Raw genomic sequence first — 22,410 nt, 5'->3', positions numbered from 1 at the left:
CGAACCGGAACACAATTCTATTAAAAACAATCTAATAGATTTTAGTAAATCCGGTTAATGGTTAATCCCAAAAGCGGGTTGACTTACAATTTTAGTAAAGAGAGTAGTCTGTGTGAAATGCTCATCCCAAAAGTAATCTCGAAAGCTATGGCTGATCGCCGCCCATTCTATTTGGGCGGGAGGATCCTCTCATATATTTTTTTTCGTTAAGGAATACAGAGAAAAAAAATTTAGAAAAAAATTTAAGAATAGATATATAAATTAATAGTTTATCTTTTTTATTTTTATAAGTCTCATCATTTTATCGTATCTAAAATTTTTTCCTTTGCATATCATTTTCATAATATAATTATGATCATGATTTAATCATAATTAATTACCATCCTTTTTTAAGTTCATCTTTCCATCATAATTTGACTTGAGGTGGGAGGTCGAAGGTCGTCTGGAAACCACAAGTGATGGGTAGGTGATCGAATTATCGAATGTCGAATAAGGACGATCTTCGTCATCCACCCCGATCCAAATTATAACTTGAATGAAAAGATAAATCCAAGAATAAATCACAACTAATTACGACTGAATCACAATTACAATTCAAAAACAGTAAACTTTTTAATCCATTATACTTGTGCTACTCATAAACAAGCAAATAAAATATTATAGATTCTCATTCTACTCGAAAAATTATTAAACAGATTACGTAAATTCGATGATTTTAATATGAATTAAATATTTCTTTAACTGGCTCCAAAAACTCTGCAATGTATTTCGACCCATTACGTTTAAGAAGGCCCTAGAAACTCATATACAACTTCACATTTGAATGTAAATCTATTAAGATGAAATTGCCATTTTCCTTCGACGAATGTTAATATACATTTGAAACAAGTTGTTATATTAATTTAGTTGAATTGTTCACAATTAAATTGCTTTTACGAAAAATAAAGTTAATTGGAATATAAATTATTAATAAAATACTAATTATTTTATTTATTACTTATAATAGTTAAAGCTTATACAATGATCTTTAATTCACTTCAATATCTTATATTTAATTTTATTCATTTATTAATTTTTTTTTAAAAAAAAAGGAAATGTAGATTTGCAAACATTCATCAATATTAAAGAAATTATAATTATTGAAATTTAGTAGTTTTAATTTGCTTTTAGAATTATTAAATGGTCTATTTAAAAAAAAAAAGCTTCAATTTTATAAATGAATATTAGGATTTCAGAAAATGATTCAGTGCCCATAAAAGCAACTTTTTCAATAATATATGTGAAAAGAAAAGCAATATTACAAATTAGAAAATAATAAGAAATTATTAACTATTATTAAAATTCCCAACATATAAGCATACAAGCTAAAAAGGATTTATCAGTAAGCGAACCAAGAGACGGTCATCTACCTACAAAATTAATCGAGCAAAGCTCATACATCTAGATTATCAAAAAATAATAATAATAATAATCATAAAAAGGATTATTCCAGCAGCTGCCACGTGGCTTGTCCCTGCAGTGAAACAAAGAAACTTCTTTTAAGTTATAGTGAAGGTGAAAGAGCTAAATGAGAGCTACATGAAACTCCTTTTTTGTGTTACCTTGAGGTAGACTTACGGAGTGGCTCTGAGGATCTTCTGGCACATAGTGGTCCCTGGAAAAGTGAGAAGGCTGTAGTCGAGCAGATGTTGTAGTCTCTCGCAGTCAGTCATTTTCGAGAACCCAAAGGACGTCGTCCATGTATCGACGAGACTCAGCACCGCAGGAAGGCACAGCCTTTCGACCCCCATGTCGGAAAGTAACTGCACAAGAAGTTGCCAACAAATCCATGAGCAAGCAAAGCACTACACATACTTCAAATTTAAATCCACTCCAAATTTATTGTCGAGTCAGTTATCTTTACCATATGGATTTGACGCTGAAACAATTTCGTTGTAAACAATTGTGAACCCTCGCTAACTCAGTTCGAACATTTGCATTTTGTTAATGAGTTCCACATGTGGTTTAAGTCATGTTTCTAATATTTTTGTTATTTAGAGTTCGATATAATTTCCTATGGGATCTGAATAGCAAATCTGCAATTACCTTTTCAATTTCTTCCACAAGAATGTGGCACATTCCTTGCCGACGATATTTCTCGGTGGTACCGACAAAAGGCAATTCGGCAACCTTTTCAGTGTGAACCCTGGATTAAAGCATGTATCAAGGCTGTTAAGCCTGAAAAGGACAGGGATAAATCATTGTTTCATAGTAAAGCAAGTGTTACCTGAATGTAGCCACAGAGACAAGGTCATCCCCGTTCTCCAGAATTATCGTATAGAATCCCCAAAAGTTTAGTCTTCTCAGTTCAGATCTGCAATTTGAGAAAAACAAATTATTCAAAGCACTCAGAGAGCTTCCGATTTAAGACAGGAATTCCTCAAGAAAAATTGTATGGAAAATGAAACACCCAATTGTATTCTGTGAATTGATCAGAGGTCAGTATGACAGTATCATTTAAAGCTTTCTACAGTTCATAGCTGTCCAAAATCAGAATTTTATAGCATGAGATTTGATTGTTTAAGGCCAATCCACCAGTCATCATGAATTCATGATGAACGTTAAATATAGTTTCACTGAGAAACCCTAACTTATCAAGGCGAAATGGCATTTAACTCCTGCAAATTTGGTGTTTGCAAACATCTCACTGAGTATAATACAATCTATAACAAAGTGGACTTGAAGGTAATCAATCGGTGAAGGATGGCTCATGACATCCTAGCAAGGTGAACACTAGGACAAGCTGAAGAAGAGATGGACTCTGTAGGAAAACAAAGAAAGTTGGTATGTTGGAACAAGCTTAGAGCATCCAAATAGGTAAAAAAGGATGTTTGGTTCCTTAAACTAAACCATTTGAGCATGACCATTCCATCTAATTGTTCTACTAACAAAACAAAGATCGAGAAGCAAAGCCCAATAAACAGCATGCAACCAGTAAAGAATGTATAGAAGAATATAATAACAACTAACTTGCAGAACAAAATGAACTTACTCTTTATTCATAATAATATCATATAGAAGATCACTCTGGGTACGAGGTTCAATCATCGTAGTAAAACATTCATGCAATAACTTGTATGCAGCATGGAGCTTGCTCCAATATCCAGGAAAAGTTTCGAAATCACAATTTTCAAGTGCAACATTCTCTCTTTCAAAATGCAGAATTGTCCATGTTAATGCTCGTTTTGTTGTCAGATTTGGCTTCCCAACCAGATTGCGAAGATGAAGAAATATCTGCACATAAAGCACACATCAGGATTTTCAATTACGGAAATGGGATGCACATTTTCCAACCAAAAGTATACCAAATGGTTTCTAGAGGAGCAAGTAAATCAGGAGTATACATGATGGAACGGTATAAATCAGAGAACATGAAGAATACAGTGATGTGGTATTATGAAGTGGAGTTTCCCCCCTCATTCTAACTTCCTGAACTCTTTAGCATGCCTCTCGCAGACCAAATGCCATTAGAGGTGCAAAATTGCATCTTTAAAAACTAATAAAGAGCCCAATTCAACCCAAATGCCACAACACCTAGGTGGAGAATATCTTAATGTTTAAATCAAAGTTCAAAATCTCAAACCAGGAATTTTAATCTTTGACTAGATCAATAATGTTTTGGTATTGTGATGACATTTTGATGTATGGTGTCGGTGACAAATTGGATGTTGAAGGAAGAAAGCAATGAAGTATAGGAAGGAAAGATTGTATGCACGGAGTGATACTGAGTTTCGGTAATTTACCAAAATAATGTATTTAAACTATTTCATCGGGCACGGTATGAAATTTCAAACCATGGTTTAAACACATTACAAGGATCCTCGTTTGGTGATGTGGAACCAAGAGGTGGGCTTTTATCCTCTCCTTTTTGTTTCCTACTCTCTTTAACACCACTAAATTTAGCATGCTAATAGCTGAATAGCATTAAGTCAATAAAACATGCTCATATGCATACACATAAAAAATGAGAGAAAGAAAGAGTAGAAAAACAACCTGTGAACACTTTGAGCTGCAAAACCAGTTCCCAGTAGCACAATCACTTACTGAAATTCCTTGATTTGTCAAGCACCCAACATGATCTGGAGGAAACAAAAAGTTAATCATAAGGAACCAATTGTTAGAGTGGAAGTTTTATTAAGAATCTTACATTCAGATTGACATTGATCACAGTATAAGATGGTCTTCTGTGTAATTATTTCTGCAGAATTAAATTCACTTGAGCCACATATGCAACATAGGCAACACGAACAAAACCACTTGCCCTCTGGCACCTCCTTTATTAAACACAAAAAAAAAAAAAAAGCAATTAGGAAACAAAAGTAATATGTTAGTTTAGGATCATGTAGGAGATAAACCGAACCAAAATGTTACTAACGTTGCTAGTTTCTCAAAAAAAAAAAAATTATAACAGGTGAAAAGGACAATAATGGTTGGCCATCATCAGTACAATAAGGATTTCAGTGAAAACATCAAGGTGTCCCTTATTTTAGGTTGAATGAAAGACCTTGCCATAAGCATCATATGATACTTAAGATAAGCATAATTGTTCATAAAATAACTATCCTTACTTCGCTTTATCTAGCATCTCAGGCTGCTGAAATACACTTGCTAAATTATATGGGAAAAGATTATTGGGAGAAGATATCGGGATACTCAAGCATGTCTGCTGCCAATTAGAACTATTTGTAATCTTGTTACTAGACAAAAAATTCTTTAACACCAAACTGAAAATTATAATTTTGCATCAATTTAACCATTTGTGATTTGTGTAGTCTGGATAGCAATGATAACTAAATAGGTACAAGGAACTTATTTGAATGCAACTATTTGTTGATCAACAAAATGACTTGAAATAATTCAACTCCGAAAAATTTAGCAAATAGCAAAATCTATTTAAACAACAGAGAAGCTGAGAACGTACCTCTAATCCAATACAGCTAACATGGAATGTTGATGGGCAGGCATCACATAGAATTAGAGTACCACCTCCATGACATAAAGAACATGTATCATCGCTTTGGCTGTCAGTTGAATCGTGCTTCAACCTTGGATGGGAGAACTTTGTAGGGTCTTTACCATACACCAGCTGAGATTTGCACTGTAGCAAAGACATACCATCAAGCAAAAATGTTCTGGCACCAGGTTTGCATTTGTTGCTGCTAGAATGAATCTCAAATCCAACAACAGTATACAGCTCTCTACAACATTTGCATTTAATTCCAGTGCGGGTAATATAGCCCTCCTTCTTGACCTCACCATCCCATTCACAAATGTAGTGGACCTTCTGCCTATCTGATACAATGTGATTGTCAATTAGAAGTGATAAAGCTGTTCCTTCCTCCTGTTCTCTGAGACATTTCTGTTGGTGACTTTTACTTGACTTTTGATCAGATGGAAACATACCAGTGTCTGGTTCATCAGCTTTGCCGGTGAGATATCTCTTTCTTTTCTTCAAGTTCTGATAGCATGAAAGATCTTTTGATAAAGAAGAAGTTTGGCTATCATTTGAATCTGTTAAATAAACTGCATCGATTTTCCACAAATTTTCTTTTTTACACAGGTAAGCCTGGCAAGCTGTATAAAGAGAATAAAAGACCTCACCATCAGGAGAAGAATATCTAGATCTTCTTCTTCTTTCACCAAAATTCCAACCCATGTACAAGAGGTGTTTCCAAGCATTTAGTTCCAGTATCCCAATATCATGGTTGGCAGTTCTCTGACAGCCTTTAACTCGGGATGATTCAATGTATCGCTTGTAATTTACAATAGCATCAGGGTGGTACTCAGGTTCTACATCCTTACAGGTAGGCACACTTACTGAAACATTTAACTTCAAATTTTCTTTACCTGAAACAGAATTATCTGACTGTTGCTCATCTTCACAGAACTCAGCAGAATGAAGCTTCGTTATGTCAGAGTCAAGCTCATGTGAATCATCAGCCAGTTTGGAGTAGGTTAGACACCTATCATTAGATATTTTTGCACCTTTGTTATTATCAGACTCAAAATAGGTAGACGATGTTGTTCGTTTCCTCTTATTTGAAGATGAACACACAAGAAGATTTTGCATGTCGAGTGCCTCCTCTGGAGGGGACCCAGCTCCAGCAAGTAAAGGCTTGAAAGGGCCTTGGCAATTTGTGCTTCTTGTACCTTTGACCTTTTTCTTTCTTTGCTTCTTTGTAGTTCCAGTAGACACTGGACCATCAGCATTGTCATAAGGAACATCTAATAATCCATGAACGACTAACAGTAAATCTTGGATTAACCCAGTCACTAGATGGTCCCATACTGACTCAGATCCCAACATCCAGAGTCCAATCCTTTCACTAAAGGCATCCAGAGTACTCAAATCATACCAGATTTGTCTTATTGAGACTGGAAGCACACCTCCCCCTTCAAACGGTTGAAGAACTTTAAGCAACAACCACTCACCACGAGATTCCCAGTTGCCAGATGGTTCGCGCCAATCTTGGGTAAGACGTAGGTGATCGACTGTCACCATCTGTTGATCTCCCTGGTCCGGGAAGAATATCAGCCTAACTTCAGAACCTTCTTGATGATCAAACACTACACCTTCCCACCAAGCTTCATCTATCCATGCATCTACACAAAGCCCGAACCTCAACACAGAAATCTTGAGATCGCAATAAGGAGGCAAGGGCCTTATCCGGCCTCGATAGTTCACTGGGTTTCTTGCAGCCTGGCCTTCTATAACAGGTGACACAGTGACAGTCTCTTGAAGATTTGTATTTTCCTCTTCGGTCACGAAATATTTGAACTCAATGAGTCGGGAGAGTTCCTCGCAAGCGATAACAGTCCCTGTGTGCCAAGAACCTACAAGCCCATTCTCCAGAGATAACACCTATAGCAGTAACAAATAAGCAACAATCAAATACCTTTTTTTAAAAAGAGATATTCAGAAACATCTAATCAAAACTAAAATCGACTTAGAGAATGCTAAATTTTCCTCCTAAGATATGCCATTGAGATAGCTTCTGACTTTTCTTTTGGTTCTTTTTCTCATGGTTCGTGTACGATTAAATTGTATAGAACTATAGCGATTGTGTCGTTTAAAGCGTACAAGGAAGAATAGAAGTGGCAAATCTGTATAAAGATAAAGTTTTGCTGAGCGTTTTTCTGAGAAAGATAAGGGTAAAAATAAACTGAAACCCTAATCGATGCCTACATTACATTATTACATTGATCGGAGAGGGTTTTTCCGGCTTGAATCAAGATTCGAGAGAGAGATACCTCGACCTCCTCTCCGGGAAGCAACTTTCTCCTTCCGTAGGGTTTGTCCCACCTCCTCCCGCCGAAGACCTCCATCGATGCCGGTGCAGAGGTGAAAATTTCCAGCGGGCGGCGAGCGACGGGCGATCGGCGAGTGAAAACTCGGGCGAGACGGCGGTGACCCGCCGCTTCGGGAAGGAACGAAGGTTAGTGTTAATGCCATAAACAATCCATCGAATAGAAATTCACCACGTGGGTTACAAGTCCAAAACGGTACGTGTCCGTTTTGTGAATTTCGTGACAGGTCCGATAAACCTTCGGGTAACCCACCGAATTGGATCCGATAAAATCGGATCGCCCGTAGAATTATTCTAATTTGTTACCCTCTTATATTTTTTATGGGAAATTTTGCTTTTGCCACCCGAGCTTTCCTTTTTTACGACAATGCTTACTAAAATTTTAAGATCTAAGTTTAGAAAAATATATTTAGTGCCTTTTTAGTAAATCTATCGGAGAAATATTCTAATTACAAATATTGATTATTATGTTTTTCATAGAATTTCTAATAATAATAATAATAATAATATTATTATTATTATTATTATTTAAACTTTACGTTTTTTTTACTTTTCCTTTTTCACGTTTTTTTTTATTTTAATATATTTTTTTATTTTGTTTTTTTTATGTTTTTTATTTTTTTAAGTTTTTTTTACTTTTTTACTTTTAAGTTTTTTTTTATTTTTTACGTTTTTTTTATTTTAATATATTTTTTTATTTTGTTTTTTTATGTTTTTTTTACTTTTTTAATTTTTAATTTTTTAAGTTTTTTTTTACTTTTTTTTTTATTTTTTACGTTTTTTTTATTTTTTAAAGTTTTTTAACATTTTTTCTATTTTTTTTATTTTTTATGTTTTTTAACATTTTTTATTTTTTTTTAAAAAAATATTTTTAAAATTTTTTTATGTTTTTTAACGTTTTTTTATTATTTTTTACTTTTTTTTTTACGTTTTTATTTTTTTTACTTTTTTTTTTAAAAAATCTATTTTTTTGTGTTTTTTTCTATTTTTTTGTGTTTTTTTTCTATTTTTTTGTGTTTTTTCTATTTTTTTATTTTTCAATTTTTTATGTTTTTTCTATTTTTTAAGTTTTTTACAATTTTTTTTTATGTTTTTTTTTTATTTTTTTAAGTTTTTTTTTTTTTTCTTTTTTTGTCACATTTTTCTCTAATTCGAGGTTATTTTAGATAAAAAAAAATCGTTAATTCCGGAATCAAGAAAAATTTTAATTTTCCGAAATTTTCCGATTCCTAGTTACATGCCCCTTTTGTTGATATGTCGGACATGGAACATTACTCGAAAATCATCGATTACCTATATTAAATAGGATTTTAATTGATAAGTTGGGATGAATAACTAAGATTATCAAGAATAATCCCTAATCAAACGCACCCTTAGATGGTTGTAAACCGACTTTATGAAATCTACGCTTGTTCTATATGGCAATCGAGTTCTTCAATTCTTTTGGATTCACCATGAGGGTAAGGCTAGGGCTCGATCTAGCCTTTTATAAATGTGATCCACACCCTCAAGAACTCCGACGCAAGTCCCAAGCCTACTCAACAATCATCTAGTGTTTCTGCAAAAAAATCCACACCAACTCAATGGAGTTCATCCTAACTCGCCGCACGGCCTGCACCTATTCATTTGCACTGGGCATCTCACTAAAATCGTCCAACACAGACCTGAGTCGCTTTACCTCACATGCACAACAAAGATGGTATTATGACTCTACTTGTATATATTTATACAATTGACATCAATGATTAAATTTAAATTTTAATAAATAATAAATAAATTAAAATTAAATATGTTGTAGTTAACATTTTTACTAAATGTGCAAGACTTAACTGATCTAACATCAGACTAAAATCCAACTAAGTTTATTGGACCTGATAGATAAGTCAAGGAGTGACATAATATCTGATGAGAAATTCGGCTAGGTCTGCAGAACCTTACACCTTGTCAAAGTCTAGTTGGGTCTGTGGTCTGACAATTGATGAGAAGATCTGGTGGGTCGAAGTAGAGCCGAGCAATTCTGCCTGATAAATAAAGTAAGTACTAAAGAAGAGTATTTCAGTAAGGATAAGTCTCAATTAGGAATTTTAGATGCATATCCAGTTTAGGTTCATTTTAGAAATCTAGACTAAGACGATGACTAGATCCTGGTCTCAGCAAGACAGGATCCAGTAAAAAAAAATTTATATTATTCTGGTGTTGACTTTATTTTGCATGTTATACTTTATTTTTATATTAACACATTTTGCAAGATAAAATGAGCAAAAAAATAACTTCAAATAACAGTGTTCGAGGCACTTCCGAGCTGACTGGAGGCACCTCGAAACAACGCTTAGAGGTGCCCTAAACAAGCTGGAGGCGCCCTCAAGAAAATAAGAGTGACAGATAAGGTTTCGTGGAGCTGAGGCGCCCTAGAGACGCCTCGAAGGCTCATTAGAGGCGTCTCAAAGTGCTTGAAGATGCCCTAGCGCAGATAGAAATCATAGTAAGCAAAGTTTATCAAGACCAAAATCTTCGAGATAAAATTCACAATTAAAGGCGCCCTCATTGGCCTTGGAAGTGCCCTCAATGGTCCATAAGAGCAATTTGGGCCAGCATTTATTCATAACTTCAATATGTGACCTTTCAAGTTTCCGGCTACTCTGATTTCATCCTCCAGTTGTGCTGCGATGCTGCTACACCCTACTACTGTTGAAAAGTTATCTAACACTGAGCTCGATCAGATAATCTTAAAATGTTGGATAATGAATTTTTTTTTAAGTACTTAATTATTGCATAAAGAAAAGTGTAAATTGTTACATTTGTCCTTGGTTCATTATTATACTCGAATCTCTCTTTCGATAGTTCCATAAGAAATTTTTAGTGAATTACCTATTGATACGGTCCAAGAAATCATAGGTCTTGGAGTAGGAATCGCTGAAAGATTCAAATCAAGTAACTCCTCGTATACTTATATTTTTCAATTTCAACTTTATTTTACTCCGATGCATACTCGCGTTTAAAAATCAAAAAATGTAAGGGGGCATTTGGTTTGCATTTTCCATATTGTTCTCTATTTTCATTTTCTGAGAAAATGAAAAATACGTTTAGTTTGCATTTTCCATGTTCATTTTCAAGAAAAAAAAATCATTTTCTAAGAAAACAAAAAGCGTGAAAAAAATATTTTTTGAAAAATGAGAAAATATATTTTTCTAGAAAATAAAATGAAAATGCAAACAAATCAAACGTATCCTAAATTTTTTAAAATCACGTAATTCACTTCCCCCTCCCCCTCCCCCTCCCCCTCCCCCTCACTAGGCTTTCAACACACACACAACCTCAGCCCGTGCCTTCCTCTTCCTCTATTCACCCCAAACAATAAATATCACTCCTTCCACCCCGAGTAATCATCTTCCCTTTAGATGGATCACCCGACCTTTATGTTAGTTCTTATCCATATTCTCCCATCTTGCTAGCCGTTGAGACGCCGGTATCCCTAGTTTCTCTCCCTAGGGGCACGTCACCCTATCATTCTTGAATTTGAATTAGAGATTCGCCTAGGGTTCATTGCAAGCGCTATTTATCCTCTGTTCAAGAGATGCAAAAAGTCGACCCCATAGGTCATCCGAATTGGTATGTGGTGGGATGCTTGTCACATGAGATCGCGGGGTCGAAACTCGGGGTAGTCAGAACGTAAATCCCCGGTCCCTATGCAACTCACCCCACCTGCCACATGCTCGCTCAGGATGCTATGATTTACCTCCCTCGTGATGACCTTGGGTCGGGTACGACGAAGACGCTGGGGACGAGAGATTTCACATTTTGCCACAAGAGATGCAAAAAGTCAGAGCCGCCTTCTTCCTCTCTTCACCAAAGGAAAAAAGCAAGAGTCAAATTGAGAGGTATGCTGTTTACTTATACGAGTGTTTTCATGACAATATTGAATTCAATGGTTCTTGACAACCGTCAGTTCTGCAAGAAGTATTAATTTTCATGAATAATTGTGAAATTTTAAAAATAATTTTTTATTGAGAATTTTTAAAATTACTAATTTTTGTATTTATTCACTTTAATAAAAAAAAAATTATGAGATAGAGAAAAAAAATTATCAACTCATTATTCATCCAATATTAATATCTCAAATTGCAAAGATCAACAACCTAACAAATCTCCTAAAATTAATGTCGATGTCAATTCAGAACTTGAATCTAATATGACATTACGTTCTCCAATATAGAAATATTTGATTAATCAAAAAAATAAAATTAGACGAGCCACCAACCAAATTAGAAAGTTAAAATCAACGATTACAAAGTTATTAGACTTTCCATGCTTCTTGTTTAAACATAAGCATATGACAATCCTGTATTTACGATGATTTGATTCAAATATTGAAAGTGAGTTAATGATGAAGAGAGTTGTGCATTTTTAGATGCAATACTTCATCATATAACAATATAGCACAATATCTTGATAATTTAATAAATATGCCTTGTCATGTATTAACAAAGTGGTGAATACACAATCTAAAAAAAATTGATTATGGCTTACAACTATTGAAAACATTTTATACCTCACTTTGCAAGCATATGCATTTAGAGGGCATGATAATCTCTATCTTCTAATAATCATAAAAATTTGATCGAGATGATAAAATTTATAAGAAAAATGAATAAAAGCATTAGGGATGTCGTCTTAGAGAAAACACCCCAAATTGCAAAGTATATTCACTAGATATTCAAAAAGATGTCTTGAATATTCTTGTCAACCAAGTGATGACCAAGGTTCGTAAAAAATCGAGAATGCAAAATTTTACATTTTAATTGATGAAGCAAGAGATATATTTAACAAGGAGCAAATTTAGATTTGTGGATATTGATGATTTTTTATGAGAGCGATTTTTTGTCATTGCACATGTACTGATACAACTGTTGTAATACTTAAAAAATAAATATATGATGCTCTTGGCCATTATGATTTGCATATCCACAACATGCGACGACAAAGATATGATGGTGCTAGTAATATATGTGGCTTTTGAAATGGATTACAGGTTATTTTCTTAAAAGATTGTTCATGTGCATATTATGTACATTGTTCACTCATCGACTCCAACTAGTATTAAGTGCAAGGTTTGAAAAAGAGGAATCTATTTAGTTATTCTTTTAAAAATTTAATTCCATTTGTAATCTTATTAACACATCTCTAAACATATTGATGAGTTACATCCTACTCAAAGAATTAAGTCACACATATAGTAACTACTAGTGAACGTGATACCGATAGAGAATGTAATCAAATTAAAATTTTACTACGACCTGAAAAATTCATTGAAGTTCTAATTTTGAATCAATTTGTAACATGATTGACATGTGTAGCTGTGATTATCATATTATAAAACATGGTGGATGATGGCTCTTCTAACATCATCGGTGGTGAAGCTAGTGATTTGTCGATTGCAATAAATTCTTTTGATTTCATATTCATATTACACCTGGTACAAAAACATAATAAGGGTAACAAATCTATTTTGTCAAGCATTTCAAGAGAAATCTCTAAATATTTTAAATGAAATAAATTATGTTTTAACTACTAAAAGTTTACTTCATACTTGGAAAGAAGGATTTGTTCTTCTACTTAGTTATGTTAAAGAAAAATTCATTTAGTTATGTAAAGAAAAATTTATTCTACAATTTGAATGGCAGGTAATTTTTTCTCATTTATTATAATTTGTATTTTATAATTATATAATTTACTTATATATTGAATTTAATTGGCTCATTGATGCATTTTGTTTTAACTCTTCTCATTTCTACAACAACAAAACGAGTATTTTCAACTATAAAACTTGTTAAAATAGCCCTTCGTAACAAATTAAAAATAATTTTTAACAAATTCTATAATCATTTACATTAAATAAGAATTCGTTGAAAATTTTAATAACAATATAATAATTACTAAGATTAATTTTAAGAAGAATCAAAGAACACAACTTAAATAATACTTTTACTTTATGATTTTGAATGTATTGAATTAAATACTATTATTCTACATTTTCAAAAAATTAATATTCATACACTTTTTTAAAAAACATTTTTAAATTAATTAATTTATTATATCAATTATGGTTAGCGGCGATTGAACGACCCTACTCATACTCTCTAACTTGTTATATGTTTGATGTGTCACACTCAAAATCCACTATAACCAACCTTATACAAGAGTCAATATGGTAAGCGACTAGGCACTCATCCAAGAGTTATCGAGAATTTGAGTTGCAGCCTTTAACCTTTACCCAAACCCTCAAAAGTCCTTGGCACTTTGAGCACTTGGTAACAGACTTTCAGAGAGTATTTAAATGCAAGCTTGTTAAAAGAATAATAATTGAAGATAATTTTAAATGGACACTTTGATAATAAAAAATCAATTTAAAAATATTTGAGAATAGAACAATTTTATTAAAAAATAATTTATCATTTATTAATTAGTATTTTTCTATTTTAATAATAAATAGAAAATTAATTATAATACTTATAAAATTATTATAAGTTAATAACAGTATTGAATTAATAAAATTTCCAAAAAAAAAAATACTTGTACGAGATATTACTGCTATAAATAAGGATTGTGCCTTTGATTGTCCATTGCAGTGTCTCACAAAGCTTACTAATCCGGTAAATTTGTCACCCGAATATCAACTATCACAAAGCTTATCAATTATAGTAAAATATGATTAATCTCAAACGTCTTTCAATTCATTTTCAGATTATACGAAAAAAGATAAATCATTAAATCAACTTATAATCAAAAAAACATAAAACAATAAAAAAACACAAAAAGAACATGGACAGAATGAAATATTTTTAGGAAAAAGTTATGCAACTGATGAGCTGTTTAAGCTCGGTATAGTAGCAACTACGCTTAGGGTGCGTTTGGTTGGAGGTTATCCTTGAGAATCTTAATTATTTATTCAAAGTTATCAACGAAAATCCTGTTTAATTTAAGTAATCAATAATTCCCGAATAATATTTTATGTTCGACACGTCAATAAAAATGACATACAATCCGAAATCGGAAAATCTCATAAAATTAAGATTTTTCTTATTTCCAGGATTAACGAATTATTTTTATCAAAAATATCCTTCAATAAGAGAAAAATATGAAAAACATAAAAATCAAAAAACTTTAAAAAGAGAAAAGACATTAAAAAAAATAATAAAACGTAAAAAAATGAAAAATAATTAAAAAATGTTTACAAAATTTAAAAAACATTAAAAAATAAAATAAATATAAATAAATAAATAAATAAATGTAAAAAAATTAATCTTAGTTATGTGATTACATGGTAATCATATAACCAAGATTATACATGATAACTTAAACCAAACACACCTAAAGGTTAATAAAACTATAAATTCTTCCATTTATATGCTTGAGTCTTCGTATTTGTAACATTGTACATTAGGATATGTTAATTATGATGTGTTGCATAGATTAATTAACATACAAAGCATATCAACATTTCACCTTAACACAAAACACGAATGTTAAATTTATGTTGAAACGGAAATGATAAGGTCATCCTTTCAACATGTTGAAAGAAGCAATAAACCACTCAGCTTAATTCACATCGACGTGTGTGATCTCAAAGGTACATTGACCCGTGGTAGGAATAAATACTTGATCACTTTTATAGAAGATAACATAAAATAATGTTATATTTATCTTCTTAAAAGTAAATATGAAGTTATAGAAAAATTTATTTTCTATAAGAATGAGATTTAAAATCAACTTAATAAGAAGATTAAGGTTATTCGAAGTGATCGAAACAGTGAGTATGTTTCACTATTCATTGAGTTGTGTGTTGAATACGAAATCAGACAAGAAACAACAGTTCCTTTTACATCTCAACAAAATAGAGTTGCTAAGTGAAAGAATAAAACTTTAAAGGAGAGAATGAATACTCTTCTGTTGAGCTCTAGACTACTAGAGTTCATATGGGATGAAGTTGTGTTAACAGCTAATTACCTTTTAAATAAAATGTTCCAAAAGAAAATAAATAAAAGTCCTTATGAGTTGTGAAATGGAAAACAACTGATCTATAAATAGTTACGAATGTGGGGGTGTCTTGTCAAAATTTTGATGCCTAATCCGAAAAAGATTAAGATATGAACAAAAACTGTTGATTGTATATTTATTGAATATGCACATAACAGCAGTGCATATCAATTTTTTTTATATGAGTGACAAATATCGAATATACACAAAAAATCAATAATAGAATCGAAAAATATCTCATTCTTCGAGCATGTGTTTCCATATAAGACACAAGAGGAAACTAGCTCCTCTAAACGAGACATATGAAACACAAGAAGTAGTGGAGGTTGAGCTCAAACGAAGTAAAAGAGATTGGGTGGAAAAATCTTATGAATGAATTTATCACTTTCATGTTGGCAAGTGACTCACACAATTACTCAGAAATAGTAAACTCTTCTGATGGGCCTTACTAGAAAGAGACAATTACATCTAAGATAGACTATTTTACAAAGTCAAACCTGAGAACTTGTGGATCTTCCTTAGGGAAGCAACCACTAAGTTGCAAGTGAATTTTTAATAAGAAAATGAAATCATATGGCACGATTGATAAGTACAAGGTCAGATTAGTAATCAAAAGTTACCAACAACGAGGATGTTTTGATTAATTTGACACGTATTCTCCAATGTTGAAAATAACTTCCATTAGAGTATTGTTGACTATCGCTGCTGTATGAAATTTGGAAATATATCTAACAGATGCAAACACAGTTTTTCTAAACAAAGATTTAAAAAAAGAAAATATACGTGAAACAACCTGAAGGGTTTTCTGACCTAAGCATGAAAACAAGGTTCGTAGATTGATAAAGTCGTTATACGACTTGAAATAAATACCAAAATAGTGACATGAGAAATTTGATAATGCCAAGAAGAAATGTGGATTCAAAATCAATTAATATGATAAATATATATGCATAAAAGCCACAGAAAAATGATTACGTCATCTTATACCTTTATATAGATGACATACTTATCATTAAAAGTAATAATAAGATGATCAAATCCACTAAAAACATGTTGAACTCAAGGCTTGATATAAAAGACATGAGTCTAGCTGATGTAATTCTAGAAATCAAAATTTTTAGAACAGAAGAATTTGTTCTTCCCATTGGATAATATTCTTAAGAAATTCACTAATGTGATACTGCGTTGACACGAACGCCAATAGACACGAGTCAATATCTATTGAAAAATCGAGAATAAAATAACTTTCAGATAAAATACTCTCAAGTGCTTGAAAGTCTGATATACTTGATGAATTGTGCACGACTAGACGTAACCTACAAAGTAAGTAGATATACGAGTAATCCCGATGTTGAGCACTGGGAAGGGATAACAAGAGTACTAAGTTATTTGAGATCTACTCGTGAATATAGACTGCACTATACGAGATATCCTGCTGTGATCGAATAATACAACGATGAAGTTGGATATCTGACATAAAAGATTCTAAGTCTACAAGTGGATATATATTCACTCTTGTAGGTGCAGTCATTTCCTGAAAATCTTCTAAGCAAACCATAATAACCAGATCCACGATAGAATATGAGTTTGTAGCTCTTGACAAATATGGTGAAGAGACTGAATGTTATGACAATTATTAGAATATATTCCGAGATAGCCGAAACTAATGTCGGCAATTTACATACATTACAATAGTCAATCATCAATTGGTCAGACATAGAATCATCTGCATAATGGTAAGTGTAGACATATACATCGTAGTCGCAATAACATTAGATAACTACTCTCAACGGAAATTATCACTGTTAACTATGTGAAGTCAAAGGATAATCTAGCAAATCGTTAACCATTGAATTAAACAGAGAGTTAGTTGCAAGATCATCGTAAGGGATGAACTTGACGCCGATGAGAAATGTTTGTGAAAAGGAAACCCAACCTATACTGCCTGGAGATCACAAGAACTTGATTCAAAGAATAATTTAATTGTATCGACAAAGTTGCTCACTGTGAAGAACGACTCAATAAATCAGTGAAAGATTGAGGTTAAAGCACACGACTTTTTAATAATCCGATAGAGCAATGTTAAATAGTCTTAAGAGATTCTTATGTGAGATAGAAGTATGACCGCTTTGAAGAAATTTGAAAGTATAATTCTTAGAACTTCTCACAGAACCAAACGTGTTAATGGACAAGAACGAACACACTCATGAAAACTGAGTTTTATCAAAGAGAGTCCAAGATGAGATATGTCAATGTTTACACAGACAGTAGAATAGTTCAAGGACATCATGTCTACTGTCAGCTAGTAAACAAACATATTTTCACAAGGGACGGATCAAAGGGTAAAACCTATATATCCTATATTAGATTCAATTGCTGAATACTATCACATACCATATTTCTATTTATATGGAAGATTGCTAGAAATGTGAATGAAAAAGAGCTGAAAATGAAGAGGTAAGAAGCTTCAATGTGAATGGGACTTTAGTCCCACATTAGGAATTTTAAGACATATTAGTTTATTTATATTGATTCACATGCATTAATAATGTGAACAAATGCATGTGGAGAGTGTCTCTATCGCATGGGTACGCAACGGGTGCAAATTCAGAGTCCAAATTATACTGAACCAAGTTGACTAGTGTGCAAGCATGACCTGCGCGTATCGAATGTCGAACCGATCGACAAAAAATTTTCCAAACGAATGGACCAATGTTTTACCACATGAATCATTTTGGTAATTATTTAAGTGTGTAACGGATGTATTAATAAAAAATTAATGTAGAATTGGTAAACGATCGAATGAAACGTTGGCGTTTCAAAACTCAGTAAGTAATAATCATTAATCAATCATTAAATGTTATCATTGGTTTAAGCTCCTACATAAGGAGGCTGCGATTATAGGCAAAAGAATACACACAAAAAAAAAGCTCTCCACCTACGTTCCCCCTTGCTCTCCTTTATCGTTCATCTCTTGCTCAATAGTGTACTCGTAATAACAATCGAGTATCTCTCAGTTCGCCATGAGCACCGGTACTTGATATCTATCATGGTTAACTGTTGTATCCTGAAAAACAGACTATTTGAGAAAATCTTGAAGCACAATTAGAGGCGGGTTAATTTGTTTCAAGAAAACTACTTGAAAGCATTCCTAAATTGTTGAAAGCATGCCTAAACTACTTGAAAGCAAGTCTCGACATCTTCGTTTCTGAACTCGAGATTCCTCAATCAAGACTCTCCAGTTGAGACTCTCTAGCAAGGAATCTATAGTCTTTTACACTCGGACTCGGCATTTGGCAATCTACACTCAGCACCAACCATATTGATAGCCTGAGATTATCTGTTCAGATCATTTCGACGGATAAATTGAAATGAAGCAAAGATAAATTTGTCACAATGAAACAAAGATAAATTTGTTACAATGAAGCAAAGATAAATTCTCGACAGATACATGCCCTAAAAAAACTCCTTCTAACTTAGTCATTTGATGGTCGACTATAAACTGATTCCATGATTTACTTTCTTTAACATAATCTGAAAATAAACTATAAGAGACACCTAGATGAACATAATCACCTTTTACTTAATAAAAAAAAATACAATCATCACTTAAAGAAATGTTAATTCTCAATCAAAGAAAAATAAATATAAAATTATATGTGAGATTTTCATATATAAGATCTTCATAAAAGAATAGACATTTCAACTTTTAAAGGAATCGTATTTTGAGTAATCGGTAGGATAAATTTAAATCACTTACGAAGAGGATGTTTTGGCGTATATTTTTTCAAATTGGAAAATAGGCATTGAAATAGTATTGATTGAAGTTCATTTCAACAAAAGTTAAGATGTTACCTTAACAGCCCCTCCGGACAGCCTTATACACTTTAGAATGGAATAAATCGAGGAGAGGCAATTGATTCAAGTTCATACCACTTTGTTGTAGAAGTGGCAAAAAGATTATCCGACCTTTACTCATCGTAGCACGAAGGTACTAGCATCCATTGGAGAATGATAATTACACAAATTAATGATTTGCAAAGATATTTTAATCTGGATCATTAGTTTAAATCAAATTAATTAAAATATTTAATAAATTTAAAACTAATTCATAATTTATCTCACCAAATAACAAATTGTAAATATTCAACCTTTAGAGTTTTACAACCTGATAAAATATTTATTTTAATTATTTCATCTTCAAATTAATTTTAATTTAACCATTTTAGAATTTTAAATTAAATTAATTATAATAAAAATTACCCATTAGTTTTAAAATTGTAATTGGATAAATTAATCCATAATTTATTTTAACTAAATTTCACAATAGTTAACTCTTAAATATATTTAATTAATTAGGATAATTAAGAGTGTCGACTCAGAAGAAACTATATTAGAAGAAAGATGCCTACCATTAGCTAGATATAGTTCTTAAATTAATTTTCTAAATATATGATAGGTAAAAATAATCTAATAATTGTATATGATACTATTATATTAATCCATGAAAAGTTAATGTTCCATTACTTCATGAACTTTTAATGATCGAATTTCATTCGACTAATCCAGGGTAGTAGACGGCCTTCTCCTAGTTCATCTACCAGGTTGTTTCTGTGAAATTTGAATGTTCGCTGTCAAGTGGTCCTTTTTTCGATTACGAATCTCCTTTTTATAACCTAGTAATGACTCTCATTAAGATATCTGGCATGCTGACCTCCATTAATGGTCATCTTCTCATAACGGTCCCAACGTTTACCCCTCTATTAACGTTCATCGTTACCAATCGCCTTCGTTACCGTCACTCATTCCTAAAATGCTTCTTCTTCAAATTAAGCCCTCGCCCATTAACATTCCTAATTTCCCCGAACCCGAATCCTGAATGTCAAGCACCAAATGACCCAAGCTCTTACACATCCGAGTCCCAAACATCGAGCATCATACGATCTTGAGCTCTCCCATACTCAGACCTGAGTGTCGAATATCATATCCTCCTCCTTTTGGGCTTGAGTTGTCGGACCCATCCTTTGGCCCAGCCCACGATCCATGAATGTTCGCTCCTTGTTGTCTCCGAATCCAACGAGCAAGTTCCTGCCCAAGGCCGACAAAGGGTATTGGTCTTGTGAAGAGAAAAGTAGATATGTTATGGAATGAGGAATTTAGAGAGAAAATATATCCCATTTTGGATTACGAATCTCCTCTTTATACTCTCATTATGATATTATGATATCCCTTCTGTAATGGCATGCTGACCTCTATTAATGGTCATCTTCTCGTATCGATCCCAACGTTCAACCCTATGTAGTGGCTAAAGTTCATCATTATCGGTCGCCTTCATTACCGGTCATTCCTTGCTAAAATGCTTCTTCAAATTAAGCCCTTGCCCACTAACATTCCTAACTCCCCTAACCCGAATCCTGAGCACCGAGCACCAAATGATCCAAGCTCTTACACACTTGAGTCCCAAAGCATTGATCTCGAGCTCTCACATACTTGAGACCCGAGTGTCAAACATCATATCCTCCTCCTCCTTATGGGCTTGAGTTATCAGACCTATCCTTTGGTCCGTTTATAGCACAATCAAAAATAAATATTTAAAATATTTATCTACACTCCCAAGACATAACTAGACAGTGGACACATGACATCTCTAGTGTAATGATCAGATATTCTTAGAAACTGACCTCCCTTCGTATTAAATAATGAATGCTTAAAAAATCTATATCTTTTATGATTTATTAATAATGAACAAAATTGAATATCAGATAATGAAGTGAATTAAGAATTATTGTACCGAAAGTAAAATTCATTAAAAAGCAAAATTTATCATCTGAAAGAGAAAACCATTGTCCACACCGAAACAATCGATTTTTTCCTTAAAACTTCCAAGAAACCACAAACCGGATGAGGACAAAATGCATAAAATCAGTTTAAATTAGATGCATATTAAGGAAAAGTAGGTAAGGCATTGTGAGTCCCCATAAACCCTAAGGAATCCGAGGAGCAGGGTAGAGTCCAATGTCAAAGTGAGATCCTCCGATGATGGATTAGGGCAAACCACAATGTCACAGGAGACCCCAAAAGGCAAAGCCCTGGCATCGGAGATGGGGAAATTTGAAGAACGAGGAAAACAAATTTAGAAGAAGACACAAAAGCGAGAAGGTCAAGGCGGAGGACAGCGTTGTGAGTCCCAATAAACCCTAAGGTATCCGAGGAGCAGGGCAGAATACGATGTCAAAGTGACATCCTCCGATGATGGATTAGGGCAGATCACAATGTCACAGGGGATCCCAAAAGGCCAAGCCCGAGCATCGGGGATCAGGAAATTTGAGGAACGAGGAAAGCATATCTAGAAGAACAAACAAAAGCGAGAAGGTCATGGCGAAGCGCAGCGTTGTGAGTCCCAATGAACCCTAAATAATCCGGGCAGCAGGGCAGAGTACGATGTCAAAGTGGCATCCTCCGACGATGGATCAGGGTAGACCACAACGTCACAGGAGACCTAAAAGGCAAAACCCGAGCATCGAGGATGGGGAATTTGAGAAACGAGGAAAGCAAATCTAGAAGAAGACACAAAAGCGACAAAAGAGAGAGAGATAAAAACTGAACCTAATCAATGCCTTGCGTTGCATTTGATGAGCAAGGGTTTTCCCGGCTCGAATAGAGAAAGATAGATAGATACCTCGACCTCCTCTCCGGTAAGAAGCTTTCTCCGTCCTGAGAGCTTCTCCCACCTCCATCTCCTCCTGCATCCGCCGGAGACCTCCATCGATGCCGGCGCAGAGGGTTCGCAGCGCAGAGAGAGATAGCGACCGATTGATCGCTGAATGAAACGGCCAACTGAACCGCTCAGGCTTTGAAGGTTTGATAGATGAGCGGATCGGGCAAACGATCCGATAAAATCGGCAGTGACAAGAATCGGGTAAACGGGTCCGGTAAAATCGGATTTTTATATTTGCATGGGGAAAGTTTCTTTTGATACCCGAACTTTCCTTTTTTACATGATTGCTTATTAAAATTTCAAGATTTATTA

The 22,410-nt window shown here is 33.4% G+C and overlaps 1 protein-coding gene across 2 annotated transcripts; it reads right to left on the bottom strand.

Moving 5' to 3' along the window:
- Positions 1 to 1,304: 1,304 nt before the first annotated feature.
- On the bottom strand, positions 1,305 to 22,200 carry LOC121976308. 2 transcript variants are annotated; one of them, XM_042528423.1, is made up of 9 exons: positions 22,060 to 22,200; positions 4,961 to 6,901; positions 4,187 to 4,313; positions 4,033 to 4,118; positions 3,032 to 3,273; positions 2,267 to 2,353; positions 2,086 to 2,185; positions 1,602 to 1,802; positions 1,305 to 1,513 (listed from the first exon to the last, which is right to left on the bottom strand). In XM_042528423.1, exons 1-8 carry the CDS (start codon positions 22,144 to 22,146, stop codon positions 1,614 to 1,616), a joined length of 2,859 nt encoding a protein of 952 aa, XP_042384357.1. In that variant the 5' UTR covers positions 22,147 to 22,200; the 3' UTR covers positions 1,305 to 1,513; positions 1,602 to 1,613. The 2 variants fall into 2 exon arrangements, with proteins under 2 accessions (XP_042384357.1, XP_042384358.1); XM_042528424.1 differs by lacking the exon at positions 22,060 to 22,200 and adding an exon at positions 7,291 to 7,497.
- Positions 22,201 to 22,410: the final 210 nt, after the last annotated feature.

This window comes from Zingiber officinale, chromosome 4B, assembly GCF_018446385.1.
Source record: "Zingiber officinale cultivar Zhangliang chromosome 4B, Zo_v1.1, whole genome shotgun sequence".
Lineage (NCBI taxonomy): Eukaryota > Viridiplantae > Streptophyta > Magnoliopsida > Zingiberales > Zingiberaceae > Zingiber > Zingiber officinale.
The sequence above is the reverse complement of the archived record's forward strand: the minus strand, read 5'-3'. Positions and strand labels throughout refer to the sequence as shown.